General features: G+C 38.9%; 1 protein-coding gene across 3 annotated transcripts; it reads right to left on the reverse strand.

Annotated features, from left to right (window-relative positions):
- Positions 1-264: 264 nt before the first annotated feature.
- Positions 265-25,882, reverse strand: GlcAT-I (Glucuronyltransferase I). 3 transcript variants are annotated; one of them, XM_053796466.2, is made up of 9 exons: positions 25,723-25,882; positions 23,152-23,242; positions 17,408-17,596; positions 16,336-16,430; positions 14,512-14,642; positions 9,433-9,592; positions 7,652-7,801; positions 5,700-6,002; positions 265-519 (listed from the first exon to the last, which is right to left on the reverse strand). In XM_053796466.2, exons 3-9 carry the CDS (start codon positions 17,499-17,501, stop codon positions 421-423), a joined length of 1,032 nt encoding a protein of 343 aa, XP_053652441.1. In that variant the 5' UTR covers positions 17,502-17,596; positions 23,152-23,242; positions 25,723-25,882; the 3' UTR covers positions 265-420. The 3 variants fall into 3 exon arrangements, with proteins under 3 accessions (XP_053652441.1, XP_053652442.1, XP_053652443.1); XM_053796467.2 differs by having other exon boundaries at positions 25,694-25,876; XM_053796468.2 differs by lacking the exon at positions 23,152-23,242 and having other exon boundaries at positions 25,723-25,880.
- Positions 25,883-26,345: the final 463 nt, after the last annotated feature.

Below are 26,345 nucleotides of genomic sequence, written 5' to 3' on the forward strand. Positions count from 1 at the left end.
ACTTTCACCACACTCGCACATTATCACTGTTTTTGCAGAGGTGCTCAGAATACAACAGTCTAGAAGCATACACATATAAAGATACACAACATATCCCTCCAAACTGCCAATATCCCAAACCCCTCCTTTAAAGTGCAGGCATTGTACTTCCCATTTCCAGGACTCAAGTCCGACTATATGAAAATAACCGGTTTCCATGAATCCCTTCACTAAATATTACCCTGCTCACACTCCAACAGATCGTCAGGTCCCAAGTACCATTCGTCTCCATTCACTCCTATCTAACACGCTCACGCACGCTTGCTGGAAGTCCAAGCCCCTTACCCATGTATATATATACTTACCCTGTTCATTAATTTACCTAAGGGAAATAAGACAATATAACAGGTACAAACAGAGGATTCCATTACTATCCTTATTCTAGACTTCAATTCCTTCATTTGTTGCTTTTCCTTCTTTCCTCAGCCTTTCCTCATCCTTCATATTGGGCTTCTCAGTTCTTGTGTGCCACACATATACCTAGAAATGTACAACAATCAGTACTACCAAAGAATGAGAAGGTAAGAACATTGTCAAGTGCAAAGTTATAAAACAGAATGAATCAATGCTAACTAAACTAAAATTTGGTCATTACAAAGATTAATAAATGAATGAATATACATATTTTTTTGTTAACACGTCGGCCATTTCCCGCTGAGGCAGGGTGACCCAAAAAGAAAGAAAAACCCAAAAGGAAAGAAAAAACTTTCATCATTCAACACTTTCACCATCACTCATACATAATCAATGTCTTTGCAGAGGCACTCAGATACGACAGTTTAGATGTCCCTCTAAATTGACAATATCCCAAACCCCTCCTTCAAAGTGCAGGCATTGTACTTCCCACTTCCAAGACTCAAGTCTGGCTAACCGGTTTACCTGAATTCCTTCACAAAATATTACCCTGAATGTACTTCTTCTTTCAATGCATTGGCCATATCCCACTGAGGCAGGGTGGCCAGAGAAGAAAAATGCAAGTTTTTAACTTTAGTAATGTATATAAGAGAAGGGGTTACTAGCCTCATGCTCCCGGCATTTTAGTCGCCTCTTACGACACGCATAGCTTACAGAGGAAGAATTCTGTTCCACTTCCCCATGGAGATAAGAGGAAATAAACAAACACAAGAACTAGTAAGAAAATAGAGAAAACCCAGAGGGGTGTGTATACACTATATGCTAGTACATGCATGTGTAGTGTGACCTACGTGTAAGTAGAAGTAGCAAGACATATCTGAAATCTTTCATGTTTTTTTTTTTTCCAACAAACTGGCTGTATCCCACCAAGGCAGGGTAGCCCAAAAAGAAAAACGAAAGTTTCTCTTTTTAAATTTAGTAATTTATACAGGAGAAGAGGCTACTAGTCCTTGCTCCGGGCATTTTAGTCGCCTCTTACAACACCCATGGCTTATGGAGGAAGAATTCTTTTCCACTTCCCCATGGAGATAAGAGGAAATAAACAAGAACTAGAAAGAAAATGGAAGAAAACCCAGAGGGGTGTGTATATATATGCTTGTACATATAGTACCGCCCAGGGAGGTACTACCGTCCTGCCAAGTGAGTGTAAAACGGAAACCTGTAATTGTTTTACATAATGGTAGGATTACTGGTGTCTTTTTTCTGTCTCATAAACATGCAAGATTTCAGGTACGTCTTGCTACTTCTACTTGCACTTAGGTCACACTACACATACATGTACAAGCATATATATACACACCCCTCTGGGTATTCTTCTATTTTCTTTCTAGTTCTTGTTCTTGTTTATTTCCTCTTATCTCCATGGGGAAGTGGAACAGAATTCTTCCTCCGTAAGCCATGGGTGTTGTAAGAGGCAACTAAAATGCCGGGAGCAAGGGGCTAGTAACCCCTTCTCCCGTATAAATTACTAAATTTAAAAGAGAAACTTTCATTTTTCTTTTTGGGCCACCCTGTCTTGGTGGGATACGGCCGGTGTGTTGAAAGAAAGAAAGATCTGAGTTTTCTTTGATTTTATCTTAACAGTTCTTGGTCTTATTACTTTTCCTTTTATATTCATGGGGAAGTGGAATAAGAATCTTTCCTCCGTAAGGCATGCATGTTGTAAAAGTCAACTAAAATGCCTGGAACAATGGGCTAGTAACCCCTTTTCCTGTAATAATATGTGTGTGGATGTTGTGCAAATGATAAGAAAGAGATGATTGTGGATGTTATGAATGAGAAGAAGCTGGATGTCCTGGCTTTAAGTGAAACAAAGATGAAGGGGGAATAGGAGAGTTTCAGTGGAGAGGAATAAATGGGATTAGGTCAGGGGTTTCAAACAAAGTTAGAGCTAAAGGAGGAGTAGCAATAATGTTGAAAGATAAGTTATGGCAGGAAAAGAGGGACTATAAATGTATTAATTCAAGGATTATGTGGAGTAAAATAAAGGTTGGATGTGAAAAGTGGGTTATAGTAAACGTATATGCACCTGGAGAAGAGAGAAGTGTAGAGGAGAGAGAGAGAGATTTTGGGAAATGTTGAGTGAAAGCGTGGGGAGTTTTGAACCAAGTGTGAGAGTAGTAATGGTGGTTGGGGATTTCAATGCTAAACTGGGCAAAAATGTTGTGGAGGGAGTAGTTGGTAAATTTGGGGTGCCAGGGGTAAATGAAAATGGGGAGCCTTTAATTGATCTACGTGTAGAAAGAGGTTTAGTAATAAGTAATACATATTTTATGAAGAAGAGGATAAATAAATATACAAGGTATGATATAGCATGTAATGAAAGTAGTTTGTTAGATTATGTATTGGTGGATAAAAGGTTGATGGGTAGACTCCAGGATGTACATGTTTATAGAGGGGCAACTGACATATCGGATCATTATTTAGTTGTAGCTACAGTTAGAGAAAGAGGTAGATGGGAAAAGAGGAAAATGGCAACAACAAGCAAGAGGGAGGTGAGAGTGTGTGTAAAGGTAGAAAGTTGAAAGTGAACATAGAAAAGAGTTAGGTGATGAGGGTATCAAATGATTTAGATAAAGAAAAATTGGATATCAAATTGGGGAGGAGGAGTATGGAAGAAGTGAATGTTTTCAGATATGTACTTGGGAGTTGACGTGTCGGCGGATGGATTTATGAAAGATGAGGTTAATCATAGAATTGATGAGGGAAAGAAGGCGAGTGGTGCATTGAGGTATATGTGGAGACAAAAAACATTATCTATGGAGGCAAAGAAGGGAATGTATGAAAGTATAGTAGTACCAACAATCTTATATGGGTGTGAAACTTGGGTTGTGAATGCAGCAGTGAGGAGGCGGTTGGAGGCAGTGGACATGTCCTGTCTAAGGGCAATGTGTGGTGCAAATATTATGCAGAAAATTCGGAGTGTGGAAATCAGGAGAAGGTGTGGAGTTAATAAAAGTATTAGTCAGAGGGCTGAAGAGGGGTTGTTGAGGTGGTTTGGTCATTTAGAGAGAATGGATCAAAGTAGAATGACAAGGAGAGCAGTTAAATCTGTAGGGGAAGGAAGGCGGGGTAGGGGTCATCCTCAAAAAGGTTGGAAGGAAGGGGTAAGGGAGGTTTTGTGGGCGAGGGGCTTGGACTTCCAGCAGGCGTGCATGAGCGTGTTCGATAGGAGTGAATGAAGATGAATGGTATTTGGGACCTGATGATCTGTTGGAGTGTGAGCAGGTTAATATTTAGGGAAGGGATTCAGGGAAACCGGTTATTTTATATAGCTGGACTTGAGTCCTGGAAATGGGAAGTACAATGCCTGCACTCTAAAGGAGGGGTTTGGGATATTGACAGTTTGAAGGGATATGTTGTGTATCTTTATACGTATATGCTTCTAAGCTGTTGTGTTCTGAGCGCCCCTGAAAAACAGTGATTATGTGTGAGTGAGGTGAAAGAGTTGAATAATGAAAGTATTTTCTTTTTGGGGATTTTCTTTCTTTTTGGGTCACCCTGCCTCGGTGGGAGACAGCCGACTTGTTAAAAAAAAAAAAACACATGTATGTGTAGTGTGACCTAAGTAAGTAGAAGTAGCAAGACGTACCTGAAACCTTGCATGTTTAAGAGACAGAAAAAGATCAGCAATCCTACCATCATGTAAAACAATTACAGGCTTCCATTTTACACTTGCTTGGACAGCAGTTCCTCCCTGGGTGGTTGCTGTCTACCAACCTACTACTGAATGCACATATGTATGTATGTATGTATTTATATGTATGTGTGTACACAGGTATGTGTGAGTGGGAAGAGGAATGATTGGTGGAATGATGAGGTAAAGAGGATGGTAAGGGAGAAAAAAAAATGCAAATGAGACGTTTCTGCAATGTAAAAATCACAGAGGGAAGGCAGAGTATATGGAGAGAAAGGAGGATAAAAGTTAAGTGAGGCGATGCAAAAGTTGAGCCAATGAGAAAATGGGAGAGTCTTTATTAGCAAATTCTACTGAGAATAAGAAACTGTCTTGGAAAGACATCAATAAGGTAAGGAAGCCTGAACATAAGAACATAAGAAAGGAGGATCACTGCAGCAGGCCTGTTGGCCCATACTAGGCAGGTCCTTTACAATCCATCCCACTAACAAAACATTTGCCCAACCTAATTTTCAATGCTACCCAAGAAATAAGCTCTGATAACTCTATCCACTCATTTGCAAGTCCCACTCAAATCCAACCCCTCTCACTCATATATTTATCCAACCTAAATTTGAAACTACCCAAAGTCCTAGCCTCAATAACCTAACTAGGTAGACTGTTCCACTCATCAACTACCCTATTTCCAAACCAATACTTTCCTATGTCCTTTCTAAATCTAGCAGTTAAAAACAAAATAGGAAAGATGTTAAATGGGGAGGTGGAAATACTGTAAAAATGGAGAGGATATTTGAAAACTGTTGAATGTTAGTGATAAAAAGGAGTCAGTGATTTCAGGCATTGGGCATGGAGAAATAACATCACGTAGGAGTGAGGAGGAGTCTAAGGTGGATGTGGGAAAAGTGCACAAGTAAGTAGAATGAAAGTGGGAAATGTGGCTGGAATAGATAATATCTGTTAAAAGCATGTCAGGATATAGTACTGGAGAGGTTGTTGTGTTTATTCTATATATGCATGCTAGAAGGGTAGGTGCTAAAGAACTGGCAGAAAGCATGCATAGTTCCACTGTATGCCACAGGATTGGCAGTGTGTGCATAATTTCACTGTAAAAGAAAAAGAGGACAAGAGAGAATGTAAGAAGTACATACAAGGCAATAAGCCTGTTAAGTATACCAGGTAAAATTTATGGGATTATCATTGAAACAGTTAAGGGTAAGACAGAAAGTAAGATTACAGAGGAGCAAGGAGGATTCAGGAAGGGCAGGGAGGATTTAGGAAGGGCAGGGAGGGTTTAGGAAGGGCAGGGAGGATTTAGGAAGGGCAGGGAGGATTCAGGAAGGGCAGGGAGGATTTAGGAAGGGCAGGGAGGATTTAGGAAGGGCAGGGAGGATTTAGGAAGGGCAGGGAGGATTTAGGAAGGGCAGGGAGGGTTTAGCAATGATGTGTAGACCAAGTGTTTACAATGAAGCATACAAGTAAGCAGTACTGTACTTAGATAAGGGTAAAGCACTGTGTCTTGCTATTATGGATATAGAAAAGGCATTTGAAAGGGTGGAGAGAGAAGCCATGTAGTAGAGGTTGCAAATGTATGGAACAGGAGGTAGGTTACCTTAGTGCAAAGTTCTGCCTTTGGTTCTAGTTGATCCAGTGTTACTAGCTTCTCCAAAAAATTGCTTTCTAAATATCCAATTGGTGAATTTAGGCTGAATTCAACTTTTGTTTTCTTTAACAGTAAAGCTAAATTAACAGCAAAGCCAGCCATGTCTGTAGCAAATGGACGGTTTGTCTTCCAGCCAGTAAGCCAGCCTGTTACACGAGGACCTGTGCCGATGGTGCTCACTTGAGGACGCTCCACCATCACTCCTCCAACTAAGCCCACCGGCCATACTGACACTGTCCGAGTGTCCCGCATCTGCGGCATACCATCACAAAGAGTATAGTGTATGCACATATACGTTAATAAGTCTTCATAAAAAGAAATGATTATTATTTAAACTTTTATAATATATTCCTGGGGAAGCGCTAAACTGTAAGGTTCACACAGCATCTGGGGAACGACAGGCTATCAAGTTTTATCTGAGGACAAGGAGGGTAGTTCCAATTCCTTGAATAAGAAGCTGCTAACCTTTCAAACAATCATATAACTGTAAAATGACAAGCATTTTTACATAATGATAAATCCACTATTAAGAACTGAAAAAATTAAGGTATTAACCCTTTGGGGGTTTCGGACGTACTAGCACGTCTTATGACCCAGGGTTTTTGATGTACTAGTACGCCTAAATTCTAGCGCCCTCAAATCTAGTGAGAAAGCTGGTAGGCCTACATATGTAAGAATGGGCCTATGTGGTCAGTGTGCACAGTATAAAAAAAATCCTGCAGCACACAGTGCGTAATGAGAAAAAAAAAACTTTGACCGTGTTTTTGGATTAAAACAGCGACTTTGCACTGTATTTTCATATGGTAATTGTTGTTGTATTCTAGTTTTCTTGGTCTCATTTTATAGAATGGAAGACATATTACAGAAATTGAGATGATTTTGACTGGTTTTACAATGAAAAGTACGTTGAAATTGAGCTCAAAGTAGCAGAAATGTTCGATTTTTACCAAAGTTCAAAAGTAAACAAATCATGCCAAGTGTCCAATACGCATCAACTGGTGAGTCTAATATTCTTTCACAAGTGTGCTGATATTATTTATACCATTTCTACACTAATGCAGTAGTCTGCATAACAGTAAATCTTATTTTTTTTGTAAGAATAAAAATTCAAAGTGGAAAGCCAAAGAAATATAAGAGGGGCCTGGGGATGTGACTAACAAGCAGAGAACTTGTTATTTTAGTGCCAGGAATGTCTTTCTTGTTTATTCTGGACTCTATTCGGAAATTGGCATCTTTTGAAATTTGTGTGAAATTGGCAAAATTGCTAAATTCTGACCATTTTATTGGATAGTTGAAATCGGTAAATGGGTGGTTTCTTGTGCTCATTCGATAGAAAAAATGGAGTTCTAGCGAAATAGTTATGATTTTTGTCGACTAGTACACTGGAATTGGCTGAAAATAGGGCTCAAAGTGGGCAAAATCGCCGATGCGTAAACATCGTCGAGACCGCTAACTTCGCGAGAGCATAATTCCGTAAGTTTTCCATCAAATTTCATACTTTTGGTGTCATTATGATCAGGAAAAGATTCTCTATCTTTTCATAAGAAAAAATAATTTTCTTTTTTGAAATTTGGCTGACCCTGAGAACAAGTCTCTGAGAGGACCTGTCGACCCCCAAAGGGTTAAAGATGACTAACCCAAGTGCTATCAAACATATGAGTTATGGTAGTTCAAGAGTGTATCAGGAGTTTAATATGGTGTCTCACAAACATAAACAAATCAGGCATAATGTACCACAACAGCTTTAATTTGCTCAAAAACTATTATTAGACCACAAATTTAATCAAAATTCAATATCTACTAGGTACTGCACAACCAGATAAAGATTAAACTTATCTAACATACGTACACATGTAATATGTAGATATGCAATATGTACAAAAGTAACAAACGTACATTACCTCGGTAAACAATTCTATGCTATAAGTGTTATCATCATCTGCAAAGTAGACTACTCCCCTTGGGTCACCGTCGTACATGAATTTTCTACGGAGCCATTTGAGACCTGCATTCCTCTGTAAAACTCCCCTGGGCTTCCTCCAGTTTGGATCCTGAAAGAGAATGACTAAATAAAGAGGTGACGGTGGCAGTGATTAAGTGGTTTTCTTAGGTAACCTAGAAATGTTCTCAGTCACCGTTGAAGTAGGGAAGATTAAAAAGCAGTTACTGTTAATATCAACTCTCCTGGTGTTAATTATTCTCTTCCTCAGATGCTTTACTAAAATATTAGGAATGGTAATATACCATCTAGAAATGGTAGCGGAGGCAAATCAAAACTAACAATATTGGGATGGAGAGCCAGAACTCTCTGTTACCCATACAAATGTGATCATTGCTTCTGGAAACACCACCACCATCACTACCAATAATAATAATAATAATAACCCCCTGTTAAAAAGACAAATAAGGAGTTTCACTGTGCCATGACACAGCTTCATCAGCTAGGATGATGCTATGTGTTGTGCCACAATACACTGTACCTTTGCTATTGTAAACTGTGCTCTTCTGTCCTTTACTGTCACATTTTTGTATAAGAAAAATAAAACTGCTATTTGAAAAACAAGGAAAAGGTAAAAATTCACAAATCACTGTAACTTTATTTATGAAAGAAATAGATATGTACTTTATCTATGCAATGTTTTCAGGTCTTAATAAAATTTTGAACACTGTATTTTTCAACAAATATCATTTTTTTTTCTATATATGTGTACTGTAATAATTTCATATACCATTTAAATACATGCAGTATATGATTATAATAGCAATAATCACATACAGTGGACCCCCGCTTAACGATCACCTCCAAATGCGACCAATTATGTAAGTGTATTTATGTAAGTGCATTTGTACGTGTATGTTTGGGGGTCTGAAATGGACTAATCTACTTCACAATATTCCTTATGGGAAAAAATTCGGTCAGTACTGGCACCTGAACATACTACTGGAATGAAAAAAGTTCGTTAACCGGGGGTCCACTGTAAATACAAGCAAGTCAAAAATTTAGACACATGCAAGAGAGCTTATTAACCACAGCCTTCAAATTCAATTTTTTTGTAATTTACATGTAATATAATATTAGTAGGCCCAAAAGAAACCCACTATGCACAAAAATCTCTATAACATACCCCATGTCTGACTTAATCTCTGTAAAAATTCAATGTACATAAAAGGGGCCCAAAATCTGGAACTCTCTGCAGAAATCTCCAGAACCACTTTCTCTGGCAGCATCTTCAAAACTACCTTTTTTGGGCACACTAATCCTAGTACTTAAAAACTACTTAAGAATTAGACATAAACTGCTATGTAGGATTTCTTATGCAGTTAAGTACAATCATAGTACAATAAGAAAGGTAGCAGATGAACAAATGGTATAATTTCAAAGGTTTGCACGTGTTCACCAACTTAGTCTTGATAAAGACCAAAGAGGTGAACACCTCAAGGCTAAGGGCCTGATTACCTTATCAACTAAGCAACTGATTACTTTACCATCTAAGCAATTGATTACTTTATCTAAGGGACTGATTACCTTATTGTCTACTGTCTCAAGTTAATAAGCTCTCTATTGAATTGAAAAAGCCACTGGCTGGCAAAAACATCTTCAAAACAAAGATAACAAGATGTTGTACATGTGCCTAATACATCAGGACATGATTATGTAGCATTTTCTTTTCAGTTGCCTTACATTGCTTTTTAGCTTCCAATCATCTGGAGTTAGCTGGTGCAGATGTGTGTACGTCAGACCAGACAGCTTCAAAAATTCTGATACCATCTGTGACTTGTGTGGAGCATCTTCGACGACAACCCAGTGTAATGCTGGCACATGGAGGAACACGCTCTTCAACCTGTTGGCACAGACATTCACTACTTCTACAAAAGAAGTCTTTAATTTATAAACAGAAAATCAACAGTTATTGGAAACAAGAAACAAACATCAGAACCAATGTAATGTAATTTTATGAATGATGCCAAGTTGCTAACCATAATAAATATATAAGAAAGATACAACCGAAAAGTTTTAGGTAGTAGGTTGGTAAACAGCAACTGCCCAGGGAGGTGCTACTGTCCTGCCAAGTGAGTGGTAAAACAAAAGCCTGTAATTGTTTTACATGATGGTAGGATTGTTGGTGTCCTTTTTCCTGTCTCATAAACATGCAAGATTTCAGGTATGTCTTGCTACTTCTACTTACACTTAGGTCACACTACACATACATGTACAAGCATATATATACACACCCCTCTGGGTTTTCTTCTATTTTCTTTCTAGTTCTTGTTCTTGTTTATTTCCTCTTACCTCCATGGGGAAGTGGAACAGAATTCTTCCTCCGTAAGCCATGCGTGTTGTAAGAGGCGACTAAAATGCCGGGAGCAAGGGGCTAGTAACCCCTTCTCCCGTATAAATTACTAAATTTAATAAGAGAAACTTTCGTTTTTGTTTTTGGGCTGCCCTGCCTTGGTGAGATATGGCCGGTTTGTTGAAAACAAAAAACAACAACAACTGAAAAGTACAGGAAATCCTCATCAGCAAATTTTCAATGGATCACTGCTTATGAACCATGGAATGGGTGAGATTTGAACCCAAGGTGAGTGAGTCCTAAAATGCACTGGCCTGTGAGTTTTAGGTCTCCCTTGCCACAGGGTCAAACTCCACAAGCTCTGTGACTTGTTTGCAATCATGTTATTTTGATTTTGTGAAACATTTCCAGACTATGCATTGTGACTGAGAACTGAAAAAAAAGTTTCTAGTAATGTTTTTTATGCAACAGACTACAAAAAATAATTTTTCTGAGCACATAATTGATACACGTGTTTCTGTTGTCTTCTTTTAACAAAACAACACTGAGAAACACCAATATGTCTTAAGATACCAAGAGGCAGATATGAACCACAGTGTTTCACTCTGTCCCCTGTAGTGATTGTTGCAATGGTGAATGATGCAATGAACTGTACTTTCACTTTTTCCCTCTAACTAACTCATCTCAGGCTCTAACTTACAATACCAAAGAAATAACATTTATTTTATAGTAGCCATAATCTTAAATTCATTTCTAATAATAATAATAATAATAATAATAATATTTTTTATTAACACATTAGCTGTTTCCCACTGAGGCAGGGTGACCCGAAAAAAAAGAAACACCCTATCATTGTCTTGCCAGAGGCATGCCTACACCATAGTTAAAAAACTGCAGTGTATCTCCACCCCTCCTTCAGAGTGCAGGCACTGTACTTCCCACCACCAGCCATCCTTCGGAGTGCAAGTACTGTACTTCCCACCACCACTCATCCTTAAGAGTGCAGGTACTGTACTTCTCACCACCACTCATCCTTCAGAGTGCAGGTACTGTACTTCTCACCACCACCCATCCTTCGGAGTGCAAGTACTGTACTTCCCACCGCCACCCATCCTTCGGAGTGCAAGTACTGTACTTCCCACCACCACCCATCCTTCAGAGTGCAGGTACTGTACTTCCCACAACCACCCATCCTTCAGAGTGCAAGTACTGTACTTCCCACCACCACCCATCCTTCGGAGTGCAAGTACAGTGGACCCCCGGTTAACGATATTTTTTCATTCCAGAAGTATGTTCAGGTGCCAATACTGACCGAATTTGTTCCCATAAGGAATATTGTGAAGTAGATTAGTCCATTTCAGACCCCCAAACATACAAGTACAAATGCACTTACATAAATACACTTACATAATTGGTCACATTGGGAGGTGATCGTTAAGCGGGGGTCCACTGTACTGTACTTCCCACCACCACCCATCCTTCGGAGTGCAAGTACAGTGGACCCCCGGTTAACGAACTTTTTTCATTCCAGTAGTATGTTCAGGTGCCAGTACTGACCGAATTTTTTCCCATAAGGAATATTGTGAAGTAGATTAGTCCATTTCAGACCCCCAAACATACACGTACAAACGCACTTACATAAATACACTTACATAATTGGTCGCATTTGGAGGTGATCGTTAAGCGGGGGTCCACTGTACTGTGCTTCCCACCACCACCCATCCTTCAGAGTGCAGGTACTGTACTTCCCACCACCACCCATCCTTCAGAGTGCAAGTACTGTACTTCCCACCACCACCCATCCTTCAGAGTGCAGGTACTGTACTTCCCACCACCACCCATCCTTCAGAGTGCAGGTACTGTACTTCCCACCACCACCCATCCTTCAGAGTGCAAGTACTGTACTTCCCACCACCACCCATCCTTCAGAGTGCAAGTACTGTACTTCCCACCACCACCCATCCTTCAGAGTGCAGGCACTGTACTTCCCACCACCACCACCCATCCTTCAGAGTGCAGGCACTGTACTTCCCACCTCCAGGTCCTCCAAGTCCTAGGGCTAGTAACCACTTCTGTATAAATTACTAAATGTAAAATGAAGAAAAACTTAATAGTTTTCTTCTTTTTCTCAGTTCACCCTGCCTTGGTGGGAGATGGCCAGTATGTAGAAAAAAGAAATAATAATAATAATAATAATAATAATAATAATAATAATAATAATAATAATAATTTAAGGTAGTAGGTTGGTAGACAGCAACCGCCCAGGGAGGTGCTACTGTCCTGCCAAGTGAGTGTAGAACGAAAGCCTGTAATTGTTTTACATGATGGTAGGATTGCTGGTGTCCTTTTTTCTGTCTCATGAACATGCAAGATTTCAGGTACGTCTTGCTACTTCTACTTACACTTAGGTCACACTACACATACATGTACAAGCACATATATACACACCCCTCTGGGTTTTCTTCTATTTTCTTTCTAGTTCTTATTCTTGTTTATTTCCTCTTATCTCCATGGGGAAGTGGAACAGAATTCTTCCTCCGTAAGCCATGCGTGTTGTAAGAGGCGACTAAAATGCCGGGAGCAAGGGGCTAGTAACCTCTTCTCCTGTATATATTACTAAATGTAAAAGGAGAAACTTTCGTTTTTCCTTTTGGGCCACCCCGCCTCGGTGGGATACGGCCAATGTGTTGAAAGAAAGAAATAATAATAATAATAATAATAATAATAATAATAATAATAATAATACAGCCTCTCCTCACTTAACAACAGAGTTCCGTTCCTAAGACCACGTTAGTAAATGAATTTGTGGTTAAACAAGGAGCATACTATAATGGTAGTGGGTTTGTGTCAACCATCTTTGATATTGTTTTAATGTCACCTTTGCACCATTTATAACATTTTTAGTATATTTTTAAATGTTTATACAGTAGTGTACTGTATACTGTAATAATAGAATAGAGGAAATCAGCTCTAATACACATTATTTAGGTATGTATACTGGTCAGAGAGCCTGTCATAAGTTCGAGGTGTCAGTAAACAAGTCGCTAAGTGAGGAGACCCTGTAATAATAATCATAAAAATAATAGTAATGATAATCATGATTATATTCTAACCTAGGTAGGTTCTAAGATGCAAAATTGCCAACCTCTTGGATACCCATCAATTGCACAACTCAGAGCAGCATGGGTTTAAAGCAGGTCAATCCTGCCTCTCACAACTACTGGACCACTATGATATGGTCTTGGATGCACTGGAAGACAAACAAAATGCAGATGTTATATGCAAAGACTTTGCGAAAGCCTTCGACAAGTGTGATCATGGTGTAATGGCACACAAAATATATTACAAAGGAATAATAGGAAAAGTGGATAGATGGATCTATAACTTCCAAACAGAACACAAAGAGTAATAGTAAACAGAGCAAAGTCAGAGGTGGCTTCAGTGAAAAGCTCTGTTCCACAAGGTACAGTACTTGCTCCCATCATGTTCCTTTGTGGATGACACCTGAATTTGCATGACAATGTCATCTATTGAAGACACTGCAAATCTCCAAGCAGATATCAACCAAATCTTTAAATGGGCTGCAAAAAACAATATGAAGTTCAATGAAGACAAATTTCAATTACTCCACTATGGAAAACTCAAGGAAATAAAAACTGAATTAAAGTATAAAAAAAAATTCCAACAATACAACAGAGCAAAAATCTCAAGTGAAGGACCTGGGAGTGATAATGTCAGAGACTGTCACTTTCAAAGATCGCAACAATGTCTCTACTACATTTGCTAGGAAAATGATATGATGGATAATGAGAACCTTCAAAACTAGGGATGCTAAGCCAATGATGATTCTCTTCAAATCAATTGTTCTCTCTAGGCTGGAGTATTGCTGTACACTAACAACCCCTTTCAAGGCAGGTGAAATTGCAGACTTGAAGAACAGAGAACTTTCACTGCACGTGTAAGTACAATAAAGTACCTAAATTACTGGGAATGGTTGAAGTCCCTTGACCTGTACTCCTTGGAACACAGGCAAGAAAGATACAAGATTATATACACTTGGAAAACCTTAGAGGGACTAGTTACAAATCTACACATGGAAATCACTCCCTACAAAAGCAAAATACTTGGCAGGTGGTGCAACATCCACCCCAACAAAAAGCAGGAGTGCCATGAGTACACTAAAAGACAACACAAAAAGTGTTAGGGGCCTAAGATTGTTCAACTGCCTCCCAGCATACATAAGGGGAATTACTAATTGACCCCTGGCTGTCTTCAAGAAGGAGCTGGACAGGCACCTACAGTCAGTACCTGACCAGCAGGGCTGTGGCTCATACGTTGGTTTGTGGCTAGCAATTGTAACAGCTTGGCTGATCAGGCCCGGATCTACTGCAAGGCCTGGTCATGGACTGGGCCACAGGAGTGTTGACCCCCAAAAAACCCTCCAGGTATATAGCACCAGACTGCCATACCTTGTTAATTCTGCTTTCTGGTGAGGTCGGGCATATGTAGGAGTGATAACGTAAATAACGGGTAACAGAACGTCTGAGTACTCTTTCTCTGGTATAGAGTAACGCTTGATCACAGATTTCAGCAGCTTCACCTGTAAATAAAAATACAGTATGTATGATTTTATTAATAAAAGTAATAATAATAATGGGAGCAAGGGGCTAGTAACTCCCTTCTGTATACTACTAAATGTAAAAAGGAAAACTTTTGTTTTCTTTTTATAGGTCGTCCTGCCTCGGTGGGACATAGTGACTAGAAGTGTTCCAACAAACACAAAATGAGTACAAAACAACTTTTATAAGCAAAATTCACATCTCTGCTCCTAATGGACATTCACAAGTGCAAAACCAGTATCTGAAAACTGAATGAGCGTAATCTTGCAAGGGACAGGTAAAGGAAGGCCCTGCTTATACAGCAGGTTAGGTTCCAGGCTCTGAAGGGCACCACTTATACAGCAGGTTAGGTTCCAGGCTACTGGAGGGCACCGCTTATACAGCAGGTTAGATTCCAGGCTACTGGAGGGCACCGCTTATATAACAGGTAAGGTTCCGGGCTACTACCTTGCATATAATGACACTGGAGACAGGTCAAAGCAATGGTAGGGGGTGGAGTTGTAATATTACTTTTATCTCACATACCGGCTGTCTCCCACCGAGGCTATGTAACCCAAAAGAGAAGAAAACTATAAGGGTGGGGGTAGTAGTTTTTTTTTTTTTATTATCACACTGGCCGATTCCCACCAAGGCAGGGTGGCCTGAAAAAAAAAAACTTTCACCATCATTCACTCCATCAGTGTCTTGCCAGAAGGGTGCTTTACACTACAGTTTTTAAACTGCAACATTAACACCCCTCCTTTAGGGTAGTAGTTATCATCATTATTACATTAAAAAACATGCTGAATTATACTGGTCATGCAATTGATAAAAGACTGAAGGGCTGAACACACTGACTCCAAGCTGAGGGACTAATTACCTCAAACTCCTCTTCATCTTCCACTGTTCTTCTCTGTATTAGACTGAAGAAGCCCCTGGGTGGTGAAATATTTCCAGAATAAAGATTCCTAAATGTTGCCCAAGTGTCTCAATTATCAACATGTTCTTTTCTCACTTGCAATCAGTCTTCCATAAGCTATTCCAACATTCTGGCTTGACTTCTTGCTTATTTAATCTCTAAAAATACAGTATTATATATTAAGACTACAGACCAACTGACTTTTAAATACTTAGTGTGAATAAAGATATGCACAAAAGAAGCAGCCCATCCCCTCTCTGCTTTTTCTTTTAGAATATTCACTCTATCACATAAAATAATACTGCCTACAGAATATGAGTCTTGGAGGTGGGAAGTAGAGTGCCTGTACTCTGAAGGATGGGTAGTAATGTTACAGTTCAGTGGTTCCTTTAAACTGTTGTGTGTGCATACTTATGGCAAGACAGCTACTGAAAAATGTTATGGTGATACTGACAAGATGTGGAAAAAGGCACTTATGTTTCCTCTAATAAATGTCCTGACCTGTACATAAGTGTCTTTTTCTACAAGACAGCTACTCAAGGTGTGATGGTGGATGTGTGTCCTTCTCTGGGTCACCCTACCTTGGTAGAGGATGGACAATGTGGTTTAAGAACAAAAGAATGGAGGAACACTGTGGCAGACCTACTGGCCCATACAAGGCAGATCCTTCTCAAAACCAACCATCCCCACCCACATATTTGTTTAGCCTTTTTCCAAAGCTATCCAAGAATTTGCATCAATACCTCAGGTACTAATCAAACCCAATCAAAACTCACTTGTCTTTGCAAAGAAAACACTTCTTTCATAGTGTTTCTTGTCTGCTCTTCAAAAGCATCTGATGCTGATGAACTTGAGATCTGGTTAAATATTCCTGTGAATGACAAGGTGAAAGGCAGATTAATTTTATCACCATGTGTAGAGTACTAGCAACAATTTATATTATAAATAAAGAATGACAAAACTGCATATTATAGTGTCTTTACAGTGGTCATCTCCCACCAAGATATGATGACCAAAAAAGGAAACCCATTCACCATCATTCATTCAACAGCTTCATCTGGCTAATTGATTTTGTCTGAATCTCTTCATGTTACCTTGCTTGCACATCAGACCCTAAAAATCCCATCTCCAGTCACTCCAATCTAACATGCTCACATACGCTTTCTGGATGCTCAAGCCTCTAACACTTAGAACCTCCTTAACTTCCCCTCCCTTCAATCCTTTCTGAGACAACTCCTACATGGATTTATACACCCTCTCTACCATTTTATTCACCTATTAAATTATGTAATTAAAATAAAAAGTTTGTACATAGAAAAAATTAATACATGACTGTGAATGGTTTATTATCTTCCAGTACCTTTTGTTAATGCTCCAAGTAACAAGTTAAAAATATAGATACTATCTTCATATCAACTGCATCAAAATATTTTCAAACTTATAATATACGTGCCTGAAATGCTTTACACATCATGGGCTTTCTGTATGTATAACCAAGTGTCAGCATTCTCTGTACAAACACTGGAAATAAATCTTTGTCTTTGTTTTTTGTTTACATCTTAATTTATGTTGGAATTTTGGAAAATAACATTCCAGAATAAAACAAAAAATCGTCTTTTCTAGATCCCACATACACACTTTTCCTCTTTACTTCATTTCATGGTAAGTATAATGCGTGTCAGGAAACAGAACATGTGTTTCCTGCTGCGAGTCTTAAGTCATATGATGACTCACAGCTGGAGCTTTTGGTCATCTGATAGAGGCCTTCCACTGGTGTACTGGTCCACCCTTTTAAAAATTATGGTTATGATTATAACCAATTATTTTTCATTTCATGGCACACATTACCTTTATAATATCCAATAGCGATGAGTACTAGAACTGCAATGTATGGCCACCATTTCCTCACTCGTCTCTTGATGAAATATGGATTTAACGGCATGATGCTTCACTTTAAAAATGTTTGTATTCCCCTGAGATTATCATCACACACGGTAAGTTAAAATATTTCCTCGTGATGTGATGGACCAGTTCACCCTGAAAATAAAGTTAATTCAAATTACTGGCATTCACTACCTTCCATACATTTGAGACAAAATTTAATGTTATTAACCCTTGACTGTCACAACCCCAAATCCTGAGGTGTCTCCTGGTGTTGCAAAATTTCCTAAAAGAAAAAAAAAATTATTTTTTCTTATGAAATGATAGAGAATCTTTTCCCGATTGTAATGACACCAAAAGAATGAACTCTACAACTAATGCAGCAGTTTTTCAATTACAGTGGAACCCCAAATATCAGCTGCTGCGTTTATTGGCCGAATCTTATTTAAGCTGGTTTTTTTGGGGAAATTTTGCTCTGTATTTCAACTGGTGCCTCACAAATCAGCCATATTATACGCATCAGCCTGCCTCCCGCTGGGACGCCACACGTAGGTGAGTCAGTCTCCTTGCGTGTCTCAGTGAATGAGCATATACTCCGTGCATTCATCATAACATTTCCTTAAAATCCATTGTTTTTGTGCTTGTTTATTAAGTGTGACTGAAATAAGCCACCATGGGCCCAATGGAAGATGTGGAGAGAGGTAGGAAGTGTAGTAGGCTAGCAGGGAGTGTAGTAGGCAGGCAGGGAGTGTAGCAGGCATACAGGGAGTGTAGTACAGAGGGAGGGAGTGTAGCAGGGAGGCAGGGAGTGTAACAGGGAAACAGGGAGTGTGGAAGGGAGGCAGGGAGTGTAGCAGGCAGGCATGGAGTGTAGCAGGCATGCAGGGAGTGTAGCAGGCAGAAAGGGAAGTAACCCCAGAGAGGGATTTGATACCTAAAGTCTTTATGGAGGGGGAATTTCCCTTCCAAACAATAATCAGTCCTCCCTCTCTCCTCCTCCCTGTCTTCCATAAGCCAACAAGAGTCTTCAATAAAGTTATGTAATAGTGATTTAAATGTTCATTTATTTATTTTATTTAGTTCTCATTGTTTTGTGTATGGAAAACTATAATTAATCTTTAAAAAATGTATTTCTGTTAATATTTTTGGGTGTCTAGAACGGATTAATTGTATTTACATTAATTCTTATGGGAAATATTGCTTCGAATTTAGGCCTTTTTGAATTTAGGCTGACCTTCTGGAATGGATTACGGCCAATATTCAGGGTTCCACTGTATACCCATTCTTCATATATTCAGATTTCATACAATAAATATATTCACCATTCACTATAAGCTAAGGATGAAAATATTTTAAGCTAAATAACAAAAAGACTGGAATAATACACAAATAACCTGCACTTTGGGGAGAGGATCTTACGATAATGTTTCTGTCCGACTTGGACCATTTACAAAGTCACACTAACAGAAAGGAGAGAAGGGGCCAGTTAAATCCTCCCTTATACACAACTTTCCTTGTATGAATCTTAGTTCTGGCTTTGTCTCTGCAGATGCCTTCCTTTCCTATTATATTCTTTAATGTTCCAAACTTCAGAACACCCATGGTGTAACCTGATTCTTTTTTCTCCTCCCTCTTTCTCTTTCCTTTTAACTCTTTCTTTTTTGGGTTTTCTTTCTTCTGCGTTGGGTGTTTGGTTCTTTCCCCCCTCCCCTGTGTTTTTGTTTCTACCCTTTGTGGGCCCCTAGCTCTCCTGCAGTGCTCCTCTTTCTTGGTCTCTGACTCCACTATTACTACAGTGGACCCCCGCATAACGATTACCTCCGAATGCGACCAATTATGTAAGTGTATTTATGTAAGTGCATTTGTACGTGTATGTTTGGGGGTCTGAAATGGACTAATCTACTTCACAATATTTCTTATGGGAACAAATTCGGTCAGTACTGGCACCTGAACATACTTCTGGAGTGAAAAAATATCGTTAACCGGGGGTCCACTGTACTACTAATACCACTACCTCTCTACTGCCTTTCCTACTACCTCTCTTGTCCCATCCCTGTTTGCTGGCCTATATATGCTGCCCCCCTTCTCTCCTTTTTGTTAGTGTGACTTTGTAAATGGTTCAAGTCGGACCGAAACATTGTCGTAATCTCCTCTCTCCTATGTGCAGGTTATTTGTGTATTTTAAGCTAAGTAATACATGTATGTGTATTGTATGTGCATTTTTAAGGCTTAACTCTATTGCTTACTTAATATATGATAGTGTAAATATGTTATCAGGCTTTTATATGAAATTGAAAGTAAAAAAGAAGGATATGTATGTTTCACTTTATGGTGATTTTCACTTTACAGAAGTGGCTCGGAACCCTACCTGCTGTATAAGCGAGGCCCTCCTGTATTCACATCATACACTACTCTCAAACATGACATCTACAATCTTCAGCCTCCTCCTAACTGAAACATTTGTTTCCCATGCCTGACACTCATATGAATGCTGGTACCTCTATACAGTAGGGCCCCACTTATATGGCAGGTTAGGTTCCAGGCTATCAGAAAGCGGACATCACCAGAAAGCAGAACGCCATTGTTTTCCACTTATAAATGCATATAAATGCCAGACAACAAGTTTACACTAACTTATATTAAGTTAGTCATAGAACTAGATATTAAAAAAACACAATAAAAAGTAAAATATATCCACAGTATATTCATTACTTACCTTAAAATATTTGTAGTTTTATTAATGTAGGGTGAGAGGTGAGAAGTAATTATTTGTAGGAAGTCAGGTGTAGGTAGTCCTGGCTTCCCATCCCTAGCTTAATATATATTTAAAGCAGCCCAGAGAGATAAAATACACATACAGTACATTCATTATTTACCTTAAAATATGTGTAGTCTTAATGGTGGATGAGAGGTGAGTAGTATTTATGTGTTGGAAGTCAGTGCAGGTAGCCGGTAGATGTAGCCCACCTGCGCTACATCTACCGGCTACCTACACTGCGGCCCAGAGCCATATTATTACCATCGATATACACCTACCATCCGACTTACGACCTGCTCGACTTACGACCACTTGACTTACGACCGTGTTTTTTATGCCAAATTTTTGGGAAATAAATAACTATTTGTGTTGTACACAGTGTTTATCCTAAACCTTACAGTATAAAATACAGTGCTAACAACATAAAAAGTAAAGTAAAACATGAAATACCAAAATAAAACAATAAAATAAAGTCATTACAAAAATGTTTTGTTGATATTCAGTAGTAAAGTTCGACTTACAACCATTTCGACTTACGACCGGTTTCTCGGAACCGAACTCGGTCGTAAGTTGGATGGTAGGTGTACCTTGTTCAATGAATTAATCGTTTCTAACAACTACCTTTAGATGCCATCATAAACGAAGGGAGAAGTAATGAATAATTCATGCTGAGAATTGCAAACAAAAGCGGAGTGTTAAGGGGAGTGACTAGGCCAAACGCAGATTCCAACATGTTTTCTCTGGTGCTGGACCAGAGAAAACAATGTTTTCCCTCTGCCCGGCTACCACACTTCCACAGCATATAAACATAGCACGTTTACATGCTATGTAACGTGTTTCTTATATAATTTTAACCCTTTGACTGTCGCGGCCATATATATACGTCCTACGAGGTACTGTGTTTGACGTATATATACGTACTCAAATTCTAGTGGCTTCAAATCAAGGAGAAAGCTGGTAGGCCCACATGTGAGAGAATGGGTCTGTGTGGTCAGTGTGCACCACATAAAAAAAATCCTGGGGCACACAGTCCATAATGAGAAAAAAAGACTCCAACTGTTTTTTTTAATTAAAATGCCGACTTTGTGGTCTATTTTCGTATAGTATTTATGGTTGTATTCTCGTTTTCTTGGTCTCATTTGATAGAATGGAAAACATATTATAGAAAAAGAGATGATTTTGATAGATTTTACTATAAAAAGAGCCTGGAAATGGAGCTCAAAGTAGGGGAAATGTTTGATTTTTGCCGATGTTCACAAATGACATCATTGTCCAATAAATGCCCAACTAGCCATTTTAATATGCAGTCATGAATGGGTTGATGTTATTTATACAGTTATTACAGTACTGGAGTAGTCTGCATAATAGTAAATCTTCTATTTTTTGTTTGAATAAAAATTCAAAATAGAAAGCAAGAGTAATATCAGAGGGGCTTGGAGACATGACTGATGAACAAAGAAAATGTCATTTTAGAGCCAGGAATGTCTGCATTGTTCATTCTGGACCTTATTTTGAAATTGTCATATTTTTTAATTTTCGTAAAATTGGCCAAATTGCAAATTTCTGACCACGTTATCGGGTAGTTGAAATTGGTAAATGGGCAGTTTCTTGTACTCAATCGATAGATAAAACGGAGTTCTAAAGAAATAGCTATGAGTTAGGTCGACTGGAACAATGGAATTAGCCGAAAATAGGGTTCAAAGTGGGCGAAATCGCCGATTTGTAAATATTGCCAAGGTCGCTAACTTCACGAGAGCGTAATTCCATCAGTTTTCCATCAAATTTCGTTTTTTTGGTGTCATTACAATCGAGAAAAGATTCTCTCTCATTTCATAAGAGAAAATAATTTATTTATTTTCTTTTTAAATTTTGTGACACCAGGAGACACCTCAGGATTGGGGGTTGCGACAGTCAAGGGGTTAAAGAAAATATCATAGATGGATTAATGAAAATGTCTATATTAATGTAAAATAAGACATTTAACATAAAATAAGACATTTAGTATTACTATGGCATTAAGACTGGAGGGACACTCTTAGTGATTTTAATGTGTACCTGCATGCCAGCACAGTGTGTAAGTACGTATATTTGGGTACAGGTACACGAGTATTACATGTATTATCAGAGCACATATAAAATATGCAATAACTTTATAACACTTGAAATTTTGGAAAGTTTCCTCCCTACCTTTCCTCTCCCCCATCATATTCTATACCTGGAGTATACCTGGAGAAGGTTTCGGGGGTCAACGCCATCACGGCCTGGTCTGTGACCAGGCCTTTATGGTTCAGTAATCTTACAAAGACCAACAAAAATATTTGAATACTGAATGAAACAAATTAAAATGGGGTCTTTTATTCCTGAAAGCTGACTTATGGTTAAAATTTTCTGCCAAGGAACTTAACACTACTGAAATGCAGCGAACCTAGATACCAGTACCTAATTAATCAGACTTTTTTTATAAGACCTCTAAACTAATTTTTGGGTCTGATTCAAGTCATTTTTTTTTTTTGTGTCAACATAAGGGAAGTTAAGTTTCAAAAGATTCCCATGTGTAAATTAAGAGATATTATCTCTTATGCATTCAAGAGTCTTAACTGATCATGGAAATCCAAATAACTTTACAACATGTAAGTAAGGAAAGTAGGAAGAGCAATGCAGTGTGTAAAGTTCATAGAGAATGCACACCGGAACTGTGTCATAATATGTACACGTTTCAAGTTGTTAGAAGAAAACCTCAGAAATTTCAAATTCAAAATCAATAGCTAATAGCTACCATTTATTTTCTTAAATGCTTAGTACAAAATTATATAAAAAATTTTTTTATATCAAAATGGAATACAATACCAACAAGTTGATAAGTGCATACCAATGGTATTGGTATACACTTGGTTAGTAAGTGTATACTATAGGTACTGTATACCATTTTGATATTCACTCTGATAATTTTTACCTTGCTATAAGGCAATTTCTTCCCACAATCATAACTGTAGTATTGTAACAGTTCTCACACGATATTTATCATCCACATCCGGTGAACAAATCTGGAAGCAAGAATGAACAAGTTAACTCTTTCATGCTAAAACTGATCCTTTTCAAACAAATATAAAATCTGAACTGTCTTTTTTAAAATTATTTATGGCATTACTGATAAGCTATGTCCTTTATCTGTGCACCCACTGTCATAAGCAGTGAGATGCAGGAAGTACACACCAACCCCTTAAAGTATGATTTGTTTGGATTTTTAACCCGGAGGGTTAGCCACCCAGTATAACCCAATAAAGTCAATCTGTCATTGTGGACTGTCTGTCTTATTTCCACTGGGCCTTTCAATCGTGTCCCTCAGGATGCGACCCACACCAGTCTGCTAACATCTAGGTACCTACTTACTGCTAGATGGACAGGGACAGCTAGTGTAAGGAAATATGCCCAATGTTTCCAACAGCACTCAATGTGTGAGGTGAGAGCATTGTCAACCAGGCCATGGGCATCCTTAGCCCCATACACGCACAATGATGTGTGAATACTGTAGAGCAGAAGAGGATAAAGTGGTATCTCATAACGATCAATAGTGTTTTGTGGCCCACAAATTATTATTAACATGGGGAGTGCTAAACCAGCAGGGATTATACAGCACCTTGGGGGGAGGAGGGGATGGAAGGCATTCTCTAGATCAAGAGCCTCTCACCAGCATCAAGGAACCTCCCTTGAGGGGGGGCCCAGAAATGAAAGGACCTGGGTTCAATCTCAGTGGAGTGAGACATGAGACATATGAGTAAATCTAACTCCAGAAAAATAAAAGTCACAATACCATGACTGGAATAATTCACAAATAACTCACATTTAGGATAGGAAGAAATTGTGATAACACTAAGGTCTATCCTGGTCCATTGTCACAACTGACTGACTTGACAATGATTGATGTGTACAATGATAGACGTACATATACAATGACTGATGTGTAAAATGACTGATGTGTACAGTGCTTGATGTGTACAGTGATTGATATACACAATAGTTGAAGTGTACAATGGCTGTGTACGATGACTGATATGTACAGTGGTGTGTACAAATGAAAAACAGAATTGAGACACTTATGCAACATACGGGAATCTTCAATGAAGAAACGTTTTGCCACACAGTGGTTTCATCAGTCCAATACAAAGCAGAAATGGGTAAGGAGAGGAGGAGTTTGAGGTAACCAGTCCCTCAGCCTGGAATCGATGTGTTCAGTCCATCACTCTTGTAGGAAGTACAGCATAGGGCCAGAGAGGTGGCTTATATACTGCAGTCAGGCGAGTCGAAGCAGGAGGAGGCGGGATCACAGTGGGACCTTCCACATGGGATCTTGGTACAAAGACTTCAACACTTGTCCAACCTTTGGACAACGACCTACTTACACTAGTGGATGGTTCCACTGTGATCCTGCCTCCTCCTGCTTCGACTCACCTGACTGCAGTATATAAGCCACTTCTCTGGCCCTATGCTGTACTTCCTACAAGAGTGATGGACTGAACACATCGATTCCAGGTTGAGGGACTGATTACCTCAAACTCCTCCTCTCCTTACCCACTTCTACTTTGTATTGGACTGATGAAGCCACTGTGTGGCAAAACGTTTCTTCAATAAAGATTCCCATGTGTTGCATAAGTGTCTCAATTCTTCAACCTGTCAGTTTTCAAAACCATTCATCACAAATGGAAAACACGAAAAAATAAAGGGGATATCAATACGATGCTGAGAATATCCAACAAAGACAGGACTCACACCAACTGGTTCCAGTGGACAAATCTGGTTTGGCAATATAGTTGTAGATGAGTGGAAGAACCCCCCAGGTAGCATCACTGATGAAAGAATTTTGGGTACCTTTAAATATATGGGTTGAGCGAGTACATGGGTGGGTGCGAGTTGAACCTGCCTAATAAGGTTAGCAATAATAATAATAATAATAATAATAATAATAATAATAATAATAATAATAATAATAATAATAAACAACTTGTGGTGATATGTTTTATTCAATAAATGTCCTGAATTGTACAGAAGGGTCGTTTTCCAAGGGCCAGTAGGCCTACTGCAGTGTTCCTTCATTAATAAGTAAGTTTATTTAGGTACATATACACATAAGTACACACGTAGTGTAAATTACCTAAGATAAACTAAGAAAAGATCAAGACATTTTTGTTCTTATTAATTACAGTGAGATTCATAATAATAAAAATTAAAAAATAACCCCCTTCAAAAAAAGAAATCAATTAATTATTCAGAATTAATTTTTTGACTGAACGAAAGACTAAATTGAGTGATAAACGTTTGTAAAAATGGATGTTCCTTGACGCTGGCGAGGGGCTCTTGATCCAGGGAATTGGATCTGTGCTCCAGTTCCCTGAATTGAGCCTGAATACCTTCCATCCCCCCCCCCTACATGCACTGTATAATCCTACGGGTTTAGCGCTCCCCCATGATTACAATAATAACAGAGAAGCCGTGTCCACCTCAGCTTCTTCACAATACTGCAGTTTACTTGGATATTTCTCCTCCTGATGACTGGACGAGTTGTGACTCTCGTTGTGATGGTTCAATGTTGTCTGTGGTCACTGCAGTTGCTTGTTACAATCAACGTCACTTGCAAATTAACTTGGACCGTCTTCTTGTTGTTGGGGTAATTCAGGGCCACCAAACCTGGCGCTTTATTGAGCCTTACTACCCGGAGTCCGGAACAAAATGATGTCCAAATCTGGGTGTAGATGAGAAAGGAAGCAAAGTTTTCTCCAGAAAGGGAAACGGGAAGATTAAATCTTCAAATCAGATCAGGTGGATCCCAGGCCTAAATACCGGCAAAGCCATGAGTCTTACTCCCTGAGCAAATCCCAATGGAAATAAGTCACTTTGACTTTTTTAGGGTTATCCCAGGGCCACTACACTTATACTGCTATGTATGATAATCTATGTAACTGTATTTGTGAAATTCTGAATAAGCTTACTTATAATACGTTTGCTCTCCACCAACACCGTGGAAGATCATTTTTTTTACGGTTTTATTGGGAAACCGGTTACTAAACCCAGGAGAGGGTGTTGGCGACTCGCTCTGCAGACGCTTGTCATGGAGGTCCACCTTATCTAATTGGGAACTACCGTTTTCTTTTT

This window comes from Cherax quadricarinatus, chromosome 80 (genome assembly GCF_038502225.1).
Source record: "Cherax quadricarinatus isolate ZL_2023a chromosome 80, ASM3850222v1, whole genome shotgun sequence".
In the NCBI taxonomy this organism is placed as follows: Eukaryota; Metazoa; Arthropoda; class Malacostraca; order Decapoda; family Parastacidae; genus Cherax; species Cherax quadricarinatus.